At 42.5% G+C, this 11,790-nt stretch overlaps 1 protein-coding gene across 1 annotated transcript in view; it reads right to left on the reverse strand.

Annotated features, from left to right (window-relative positions):
• The window catches only part of SUMF1 (sulfatase modifying factor 1), a 31,693-nt gene extending 20,741 nt beyond the window's left edge, over positions 1 to 10,952 (reverse strand). The window contains exons 1-3 of the mRNA XM_069866134.1: positions 10,761 to 10,952; positions 6,098 to 6,271; positions 3,784 to 3,858 (exon numbers count right to left, since the gene is read on the reverse strand). Coding sequence (XP_069722235.1) covers positions 3,784 to 3,858; positions 6,098 to 6,271; positions 10,761 to 10,952 — 441 coding nt within the window. The remainder of the gene's footprint in view (positions 1 to 3,783; positions 3,859 to 6,097; positions 6,272 to 10,760) is intronic.
• Between the last annotated feature and the right edge of the window lie 838 nt (positions 10,953 to 11,790).

Raw genomic sequence — 11,790 nt, forward strand, 5'->3', positions numbered from 1 at the left:
ACAAGCTAGAGGCACTGCTATAAATAGGTAAATTGCACAGCTCTACCACTGTAGAGGTTTCCACACAAACAGGGATGAAAGTAGCATCCAATAGCTCTAGACCAGATCTCCTTAATAGTATTTGCTCAAGACTGCCAGTGAACTAATTGTATTGCCTTCTCAGACCAATTTGTTCAATACCTCCTAAAGACAAAGGCAGGATACAGATTTGTGTGCTTTCAGCCTCCTCACTGCAGCCTTGATCTGCCTAGTAGCAAAAACTAATTTTGTAATCTTCCACAATCCAAGAATAAAAATGTTCCCACTACTCTTCAGTGAGCAAATCCAAGTTATGCTATACTCCTGTCTCGGAAAGTGCTATCCTGTTTACTGTTTTCATGGTAGCTGCACAGCAAGCAAAACTATTGCCGTTATTTGCAAGAACTCTCAAAGCTTACCTACCACTGTCAAGCACACCTCAGTACCTTCTCATTTCACAGACACAATCCCCATGCTTTTTGTGCTAGAATATATTAAAATGCCATATAAATGGAAAATAAATGGCATTTTACAATGCTACGGAATAATAGCACTGGACGTGCATTTTCCCCTCTCTATTTCCTCCTTAAACTCATACAGGGAGATAAAGAGCAGGAAAATAGTTTCATCATAAAATAAGAACTGCAAGATCTCTAAATTTTGAGTTTTCTTGATTTCCCCACATTCTCTCAAAAGAGAAGGAAAGAAAAAAATAACCTCCAAGAGCCAAGACATTGGCAACTCTAGGCTGTGTTTTACCTATGACATCTACACCAAAGGCCAAGTACCCAAGAACGGCTATAACTTAATAGCTATAACAGATGCAGTAATTAGTAGTCAGTTTTCATCTGCAAGTCTGAGAACCAATTGTAATAAGTGAAGCTATGAAAACTTAGAGGCCAAAACTAAACCTCACGTTCCCAGAAATCTAGAACAATTCAGTCATTGACTGCTACACCCCTTTTTGCTGCTTCCCTTCCAGAGAAGAGTTATGTCCAACCTACATTCCTGTAGCAGTGACTATCTAGCAAACCACCTCACCTCCAGGAAATGCACACCCAAAGCTCCAACAATTGTTCTACATACTAGGCTGGTTTTCTCCTGCATTAGCTTTCACCAGCCCCACCTCCAATTTAGCTGTCTGCTTCCTTTGAGGGCCTAAGATAAATTTGTCTGGCTTAAGAGAAGCTAAACTGGCCAAATGGAGCAAAACCCCCAGATATTCCCAGACACGTGCATCTCATTTATTATAGAAGCTGTTATATACCATTTAGTTCAATTTCTTCGCTTTCACCTTTCCCCAATTCTTTTGCTGCATATGAAATACTACTTCCAATATACACATTCCTGTTGCTCTTCCCCCTATTCACATCTGCATCGAGCACCCCCATGCTTCAACTAGAGAAAAGCCTTATCAGAACACATCTGAGTCAAGTAAAAATACAGTTCTTTCTCCCATCAGTTTGGCGGGGGGGGGATTTCCAGTATCAGTAACACAACAACGTTTGTATCTTATTTCCGCCTTTCATGCTTATGGTTATAATTCAAGAAGTCACATACCACAAGCAGAAGTAAATACAGATAAAATTCTAAGCTGTATCTCCAGAATTTTTTTTTCTCTACCACTGAGCTGCCTTTTGACACCTTCTCCCTGCAAAGAGAAGTTCCTTGCAAAAAGCTGGATTTCATGGTATGTATCTGGCAAGGGGGCAGGCAGACAGGAGAAAGAAAAGTAGTTTCCAGTTTCTTTTTCAGTTCCTCACAATATTACAATGTTTTAGAACATAAGTTTGTCCCCAGCATCAGCATAAAGTTAAGAAGTGCCAAACTCCAAGGCAGACAGGCACTATTCTCAAGATCATTTCACTAAAATAATTAGTACAATCTTTCTCTGTGTCTATTCTAGTAATGCTTTGCATGCCAGTAATTAGCAAAATAACCTAATAATAAATACTGGAAACATTGCAGAAGAATAGTCTCCTAGAGTTTACTTTTAACAAATACAGAAGACCTTCACAAAAAAAGCAGCCAAAGAGACCAGTGCAGGCTCCATTCCAGCTCTCTGGTATAATACTTGTTCTGTTAGCATTACAGCCAAGACTTCAAAATTTGGCTGACACACCCAAGAAAGGGGCTCCCAAAGCTCTGTATTTGTTTATAAAAAAAAGCCAAGACTGAGCTTACACACACCCAACAATCTCAGGGTTTGCTTGTTTGTTTGAAAATAGAAAGCCTGATTTAGGAATTTCTGCATCACAAAACTAGGGCAGAAAAAAAAGACACTGACAGGTGAATTCTCTGCTGTGAAGATGAGTTGAACTCATCTGCATATATTCTACCTTCAAAGAAAAAGCTGTGCTGCTTTATAGGTGAGGTTTCACTTAATACTTATGTCAAGCTAACTCTTGTCAAGAGATACACAGTTTCAGTCCTGTTAGTATCTTATTCCTTGTGAACATCCTGCTTCCCTATGTTCATTCAGGCAGCTACAGAATGAGTCAAATCAGCCTTGCCTATCCAAAAGAAAATGAGCCACAAAAACAGACATTCTCATCCAGAGTAAATGCAACTTTAAGCCACACACGCCCATAGCTGCCACACTACACACGCCAGAACGCTTAATTTCCAAGACCTTTATAAAGGCATGGGACAAGAAATTCAGAAACGCAGTGTGTTTGTCTCACATGAGGATAATTCTGACAGGGAGGGACCTCAGGATGCCATCTTGTTCAAACCTCTCCTCAAAGCAGATAAATTCATCCAGAAGATGACAAGATATAATCTACTTACTATCAGGAGCTGTAAAGGTTAAGTGACCTGTTAAGCTTAAGGAGGTGGTAAACAAAGCCTAAGAAAGGCTCAGCAAGACATTCACAACAAAAAGAGGAAAGGGGGGCAGGGAAGCCTGGCTGTCAAACTTACGGAAAATAAATAAATAAATAAGTCAATATCCACTTCCACTTAACACAAAAGCTGGATCAGCTCCAGCTTAACCAGCACTGCACCTACCAGGCTCGCTATGAAGGCTCATCAGATGAGGGGAACTGAAAAAACAGCAAGACATACAGGATCTCTATACAGATGATAGAAGCACAGTAAACTTCAGCCATTTGTGACATTATAAGGAGTCTTAAAGGCTCAGATCTGCCATAGAAATGGCACTACTTTGGAATATTTGTCTCTAGTTAACCTAGAAAAAATACTCATGCAAGCAACGCTACCATATCAGACATACAGATTATCCTGACTTTCTTAAATCAGTAGGATCCGGGATTTACCCACTTTGGACATAAGACTGTATTGGCAGAGCGTGTCAGTCACATGTACGTATGCTCCTGGAGCCAGAAGTACTCCCTGTCTTTGCCTACACAGCACATCACTCAGGAGAGACACTACTGACATCTGAATTTCCAAAGCATTGCTGTGTTACAAGACAAATGCACAGCCTTATTTAAGACTGTAATTAGCGGTGCAGATATCTGTCTAATTTAGGAGGCAAAAAAAGAACAAGAAGGGGTTGCTACTAACTTTTGCTAATCAGAAGCAGATTTCTTAACTGCTTGGGGTTTTTTTTTAAAAAAAAAAAAAAGAGAACAGAGAATAGACTGTAAACCCTCTACACTTGAGGGACTCTATTATTCTAGGCAAAACTTCCCTCCATAAACCCCAGTTTTTGACATCGCTTTGGGAACGTCACAGTATAGCTATTACTGCTGTAATATCTGCCCCAGTGACTGCTAAGTTTTACCCTGCTGTGTTACTCACTGCCTGGTGGATGTCAGCTTTCACTTCTTCACTCAGCATTCCCTCAAACACAAAGGAATCGCCAAATTTCTCTGCCTATAGAAAAAAAAACAAAAGATTCAACTGTATTATCAAAGGAATGTTATTCTTAAAATGATACTCACATTTAGAGCATTATCTTATTCAGGACAAGGAACAGTAATTTTAAGTTTTCTTTCAAGGAAGCTACTTTGGAGCAGACAAGAAGACATTTTATCTCTGGATGCCATTGTTCTTCAACAGCCACTGGACAGATAGCAGCTTGCAGAGCTTCTGCAAATGTTTTTACTTCTATTAATTAAAAAGGCAGTTCCAATTGTCTGAACAGCTTTAAAATGCTAACATCAATAATCTAACATTCAAGGCCATATTTCATTTCTCTTATTCTTCCTTTTGGAATTACAATTAAAGACTTAAGCCTTGTCACTTACTGCTTTTCATCATCACTAACACTGTGTTTTAAAGTGTTGTTACAACAACAATAGAAAAGTAACCCAGTCATTATAACCTAGCATTATATAAAGCCAAAAGAAAAAAAACACAAATTATTTCAATAAATTACAGTACACTATACCAAGACAGGGCTTCTTTTCCTTTGTAAACTAAGTGAATTGATATACTAGGGAAGTCAAAACATGCTTTCAGAATTCAACACGTTTGTGCTTCTCAATTTCTTTGTTTTATTATAGGCACACAAAGACTGAGAATGATTGCCATGAGCTGCTTATGCATGCTCAGAACTCTTCAAGAAGCACAGTTTGAAAGATCCCATTCACCACCCAAACTGCAAGAAATTTTAGCATATGACCATAATCTTTATACATTCAGTTTCAGACAGGAAAGGGAAGAAATACTTGACTTCTGTCACTTGGCAAGTCTTCGAGACCAACACAGAGGCAAACAGGTTTATCATCTAAAAGACCCTCAGACTGGAGTGTGACAGCCTCCATCAAGCTTGTTTAAAAATACTTTTGGTTCAACAAGATAGCTGTATATCTGGAGGGTTTTTTTTTCCTTCAGCTTTCTATTTATTTTCTGTTTTCATTTGCCACAGGAGTTCAGTCTAGCCCTTAATAAAATGAAATCAAGTAGGTTGGCTCCATTTACCCACAGTAAATAATGTAGAAATTATTTAAATACACAAAAAACAGCTCAGTTGCATCCTTAAAAAAAAAAAAACAAACAAAAAAACTGCAGAACCAGTGCTGTTTACTCTAACTCCAACTTTATTTTTCCAAACCCAGCATAAAAGGGGGCCCCATATGAGGAAGGAAGGGAGAAAAGGTAAATGAAGTACCCAAATAAACCAGCAGAGCCATGAAGCGCTGCCTGAAACAGACTCCATCTAGTGCAAAGCTAGACTTCAATACCACTGCTCATGTGCTCATTCCAGAAGCTGTTTGCAACAAGTATGCTCTGTTCAAACTCAAAATTGTTAAGCAACCTTTTTTTCATAATTATTAAGCTAAGAACTTAAAAACAGAAATAGTGCTGTAGATAAAAGAAGCCCTTCATCCAACCAGAACAATCCTGTCTTCCAAATGAGAACCAGGTTATCACATGAATTCAACCAAGTGCCTCCTTTGAGACCTGATCATTACTGAGGCTCTCATTTGCATAAAAGGCCTGTCAGGTTTTTATAAAAGTTGTGTAGGAACAGTCAACTGTCAGGAAAGCTCAAAGTCTAAGGCACAGGTAGCTTCTTTCTTGGAAGAACCTTAACATATTCTTTCTTAATCCATTGTTCCCACTAACAAAACTATTATTATACTTGCTATTATATCTTCTTTAGACAGGAGCGCTTTCTATTGCTTAGCTCATTAGCAAGTAGCTGTGGTGAACTAGCCTGCAGAGTCCTCAGCCATTACAGCTTAAATGCTTTCTCTCCTGTTCCTCTAAAATAAGGTAAAATCTAACAATACTCTTGCACTGGTACAAAGATGCCCTGGGACACAAAGGTCACAAAAAAACCCAAACTACTACAAAAAACCCCAAAAAGCCCTGCATAGACATCTTCAGCCATCTGTTAGCTTCACCTAGGCTGCCTCAGTCACACTGCAGGGGAAGATATTAGTTCAGACATCAAGACACTTACTAAACGTAACAGTATACATCCAAATACACTTTCAGACCCATAGGCAGCCAGCAAAGACAATTTTCTCCCTACAGTACATACATCAAAAACAAAAAAAAGCCAAACAAAAAAAACCCCAAAAACAGAGAAGTTAAGGTTTTTAAGAGGGATTGTTGCAACACAAACAAGGATGGGAGGAGACTGTAGACCCTTCCAGCTTACCTCAGTAACGTACCCAGTAGAATTCACAAATCTCTCAAACTCTTCATTGCTGACCTCGTACTGATCCATGTAGAAACTGTTAATGTGGACTCTTCTGGCAGGCCATTCTCCATCTTGCTGTATTTCAGGCTCATCAGTGCCCATTGTGAACACACCTCCTGGAATAGCGACCATCTGCAGAGAAAACACCACACAGAAGTTTATGAAAATGAAAGACTGAAAAGTCTATCAGTTTTACTCCTCCTCCATCTCATCTTTGGAGGTGATTTCGCTTTGAGCAGCATTTCACTGACAAAAACTGCACAACAAAACAGCAACAGTGGCATCTTGATCACCACCTGTTTGGAAGAAATAGCAAGAGAACTTAAACTGAGAACAAAATCCCCATTTCCAACCCTTTCTACATGAAGTCTGGCTAGTTTAGAACTTTTGTAGAGGGTCATGCTTTGCTATGATAAGGAGTAACATGTTTCCCCTACTGTTCCTAAGAGCCAAGAAACAATGTGAAGTCCTTTCTACTCATTTTCCGATGAGGAATTAAGGCATTTCACTCCGCTCCTAGGAAGCTTGATGCATCAAGGAAGAATCTGAACATTATGAAACTATAAATTGCTCTTTTGTGGACAAGCCTATGCTTGTTTGCATCCTAACAACACATGGTTTTTCATATAATAGGAGACACGTGCAGCGTTTTATTACCAACCCTGCTGCTAACCAGCAGGTAGACACAGCACCTGTTGTTCCGGGTACCAGAGATGATACAAACTTTCAAGTCAGTTACATTGCTCTCCTCTGCAAGACTGACCTTGGGCAAGAGGCTCAAGCTTCAGAACTAAAGGACCAGTAACAGAATAACATTTTAACTCTTTCAATACGACGTTTTTCCTTTAAGGCCTCAGCCAGTTTCCAGAAAAACAAGACATTTTCCCTCAGCTTCAGTGGGCTCTTACCAGGAAGAGAAAGGCTGCAGAGGTCTTGTTGCATCTCATCAGATGTTTCCTGAGAGCCCTCTAAATCCCACAGACTGAGCAATGCACTCCTCACCCAAAAATCAAGAGCATCCCCGATCCCTGCTCAGGAGCTTGTGCTGGAATGAAGTATGACAGCTTAGGCTATGTAACAGCTGCCTAAAGGGCAGGCTGTATTTCAAGGACTGACTGCCTAAAAGCTAGCTTGCCGTGTTACCCAATTCACCAACAATAGATGAAAGAACTGGAGACGAAAACTTCCTCCCCTTTCTTTTCAGCATTCCTTAGCTACCTTCACTCCCTAACTCTTGCTGAATTCAGCCACCTCATCCCTCCTCTGGCAATGATCAGAGGTTTGTGAGTGGGTGAGCTCACAAAAAAAAGCCATCCAGCACTGACACAGAGATCCATTGTGGAAGATAATCTGGCATATCATACTGCACCTAGACATATCCTTCCACTGATCTGTGATCACACGCTACTCAAAGAGCTCAAGGAGGTGGACCAGTAACAGAATCCAAGATGAGCAAAGCCAGTTCCAAGAGACAGCAGCATTAGGGTTTTTTTATTGCAAAACCCTGATGTTTGGTATGCAGGACATAGGAGTCTAGCAACAGAAATATTTATTAAGAGAGAAGTTTCCACTGTAGCATAATTCTAACACTACTCCAGAAGTGTAGTTTAAATTCTGGCAGAAAAAAAGAAGCCTGGGATTTAAATGTATGGGAATTGAAACAAAATTCCACATATGTATAGCAGAATAACATAGTATTCAACACGTCTTTTAGAGTATGCAACATGTATATTAAGAGTAGCCAATCTGCAGATACAGGGTTGTAAAAATGTGAACTTAATGTAACATCATTTAGATGTTTAACTGAACGTGAACTTCACACATAGAGTCATTTCAAAGCACAGCCTAGAGTTTAGGACCTTGACTCATCCATAGTTGGATGTTTTCAGGTTTTTTCTTACTTTACGATATTCTCTTCATCAAATTGGATGTTTTCACCAAAATGGTTTATCTGGATGCCCACACTGACAGGAAGACTAAAAGATTTATTAGTTATGTTCCAGCTTGTGGAGTTTGCTCTTATTTATGTAGTTACATCACCAGCAGCATATCAAATTATCCGTAAATAAGTTCACATCAGCTACCTAGTACATCCCCCTACTCTTAAGGGAATTAAGCGTATTTGATACAACCTTACATACCAAATTTCATTGTTTCTTTTCCACGATAGGTCTCTCATTTTGCTTGGATCTCCCCCAGCAACACTTAAAACTCACACAACTTGCAACAGGCCTGTAAGAAATGCTACAAATACTTTTCCCTTTGAACTAACCACATGTGAAGCTAGCTGCATCCTCATAACTTCCTTCTCAGGCAAAAAGAATCTGAGCACTTACAGATTGTCTTTAATTGAATCCATAAAAGGGCTTGTCTTTAATTGAATCCATAAAAGGGCTTTAGGATAAATTTGCTTATATTTTTTAGTATTTAGGGAATGACAACATGGTACTAAGTTGCACTGCTTCCTTCCTTCCAATCTCCTTCCAACCCACTGAAACTAAAACAACTCCTTGAAGAGGTCTTCAAGGCAAGATTCAGAGCTCACTAGCAAGCTGCTGTCTAAAAGCATCTGAAAAATTAACTCTCGCTTTACAGCCTAACATTCATTTCCAAAACCTGAAAAGTCTCAATAAAAATACCAGTGTATGTTCAGCCACGAGCATCCTAAGGCTTCCTTATGAACCTGCTGCTTTTGCAGGCCTCACGCAGTTAAAACGGAGACTTCTGCTATGTGCACCAATGTGTCCAACTGATAGCAATTATTGATTCCACAGGATTATCCTCAGCTACCAAGACTCATTTCACCACTCTACATCCTCTTTAGAAACAGGACCTTCCTTTGATAGCCAGCTTTATAGACATGCTACACCATAGGAGGCAAGTCTGACAGCATCGTTCAACTGAGAACAGTGGAATACAACACTGAGTGAAGGACAGATAACACATCCAGAAACCACATTCATATTATTAATTAAGCAGCTTTAACATAGTTTTAAAAATACAAGTCGCCAACACTGAGGAACTAATCTCTAACACATATTGAAGGTGAACTATGGAGACAGAAATCCAGCAGGAGAGGTTGACAATTACATAATTTATTGTATTAGGTGATTTACTGTAACAGAGTGGGCAATAATAATTTCCTGTATCTTCACACTGTTACTTAACTAGTGCATGCAGTTTATTGTCCTTACATCTCAATTTCAACAAAAGGGACTGCATTTGCCTACAATCATATTTATGTTTAAAGTATTATGGTAGAGCAGACCCAAAAAAGTACTAGCTCCCCATTTCTAAACGTGTAGTGGAAATAGAATCACAGATTCATAGAACGGTTTGGGTTGGAAGGAACATTAAAGCCCACCCAGTTCCACCCCCTGCCATGAGCAGGGACACCTCCCACTAGACCAAGCTGCTCAAGACCCCATTCAACCTGGCTCTGAACATCTCCAGAAAGGTGGCATTCACAGCTTCCCTGGGCAATCTGTGCCAGCACCTCACCATCCTTATCAGGAGGAATTTCTTCCTGATGTCTAATCTAAATCTTTCCCCTTCCAATTTAAAGTCATTCCCCCCTCACTCTATCATTACATGCCCTTGTAAAAAGTCCCTCCCCAGCTTTCTTGTAGCCCCTTACAGGTATTGGAAGGCTGCTCTAAGGTCTCCCTGGAGCCTTTTCTTCTCCAGGCTGAACAAAGAGAGGCAGCCCGCTCACATTTTTACTATTTGCAAGCCACCTCACATAAGAACAAGATCTAAATCTGCTGTGATATAATTTTTGTCTGTCAAATTTTACTTGCACTTTTCATGAAATGAAACAGGACTCCCATTACTAATAAGTGAACATAGCTCATTTAGTCAGGTATTTGGTCTCCAGTGATATAAAAAGTCTTGTTCCTCCACAATAGGCACCATCATAGGACATCAACCCACTTTAGAATCATAGAATCACCAGGTTGAAAAAGACTCACTGGATCATCGAGTCCAACCATTCCTATCAAACTTTAGGGACTGCCTTCAACAAAGAACCATGCTCATCTTAGAATGGCGTTTGAGGAGAGCAACAGCAAAAGTAGAAAGGAATAAGGCATTTAAAAGACTTGCAGAGAACCTGAAAGGACACCTAGCTATGGATACATAAATGATAACTTGGCTGAAACAGGGGACCCATTAGTCTGTTTCAGTTCACTGACGCTGACACAGACGTGGAAGAGATGGGTCAGGGGAACCAGCGCCACAGCAGCCCCGGTACTCAGCGAGCCAGGGCGGCACCGGCAGCGCTGCCCCCTCCCTGGCCGTGGGGCACAGACGGAGCCCTCTGGCACACTTATTCCTAGCGTTCCCCAGCTAAAAGCGCGGGGAGGCCTGCCGGACAAACGCAGGGAAGGCCACGGGGACACAGGCACATCAAGACACAGACATTTTCCCACGCCCAGGAGCTCCCGAACGGCCAGGGAGACGCTTCGGGTCCCCCACGCAGCAAAGCGAGACGGGCCCAGCCGAAGGGCACCCGCGCTCGGCCGGGGAAGGCCGCGACTCGGCCGTCTCCCGCGTTTCTCCACAGAAGCCGCCGGGCCGGCGCTCTCCCTTAACGCCCTCCCCGCTTCGCCCCTCAGCTCACCGGCCCGCGCCCCGCGCTCCGCCCGCCGCCCGGCGCCGAGTACCGCCGCGCCGCCGCCTCCCGCCCCGCGCCGCCCCGGCGGCTGCTGCTGCACCCGCAGTCCCCGCCGGCAGCCGCCGCCCCCAGCAGGCGAAGGAGGAGGGAGAAGAGCAGAAGGAGAAAGCGGCATCGGGGCCCCGTGGGCGCAGCCATGTTGGCGGGGCGGCCGGTCACGTGACGGGCCGGCCTGAGGGGGCGGTGCCGCCATGCGGGGCGGGGGCCGCGCTGTGAGCCGGGGGAAGCCGGGGGCGGCGGGGCTGGAGGGGGGTTAGAGGCGACCTAGAGCCTTCGTCAGCCCCGGGGAGGGCCAGGGAGCCATCCCCATCGCTCCCGTGCAGGAGCTGGGACAGGATGCGTTTCCCACTCGCGTGCACATGGATAAACTTTCCCAGACGTCTTATGCGTATTCGATCACTTTTCATTTTAACTTTATTATGAACTTCGCAACAGTCAAAGCTCTTGCTGATTTGGAGCTGGTTCCAGCTCTGCCTGACTTTGCCTTTGAGACAGGGAAAGGCTGCAGACAGAAAGGATTAGAGGAGCAGGCACATCTGTCCAGCACGGATCACACTGAACTCGAGGCGGTATCATCTTCAAACAGTGAACGGTGTCTGGAAAAACACTGCTTGGAAGAAAACATGCTATGAGAGGGACATTCTAACTCAAAAAAAATACAAGTACTTAGGTAAAACCCAGCTCTACTTTAGCTTAAATCATAGAATCATAGAATCATAGAATAACCAGGTTGGAAGAGACCCACCAGATCATTGAGTCCAACCATTCCTGTCTAACACTAAACCATTCCCCCAACCATTCCTATCCGACTGAACATGAGCCAGCAGTGGCCCAGGTGGCCAAGAAGGCCAACGGCATCTTGGCTTGTATCAGAAACGGCGTGACCAGCAGGTCCAGGGAGGTCATCCTCCCTCTGTACTCGGCACTGGTGAGACCGCTCCTCGAGTACTGTGTTCAGTTCTGGGCCCTCACCACA

The sequence above is a fragment of the Phaenicophaeus curvirostris genome, chromosome 11 (assembly GCF_032191515.1).
Source record: "Phaenicophaeus curvirostris isolate KB17595 chromosome 11, BPBGC_Pcur_1.0, whole genome shotgun sequence".
In the NCBI taxonomy this organism is placed as follows: Eukaryota; Metazoa; Chordata; class Aves; order Cuculiformes; family Cuculidae; genus Phaenicophaeus; species Phaenicophaeus curvirostris.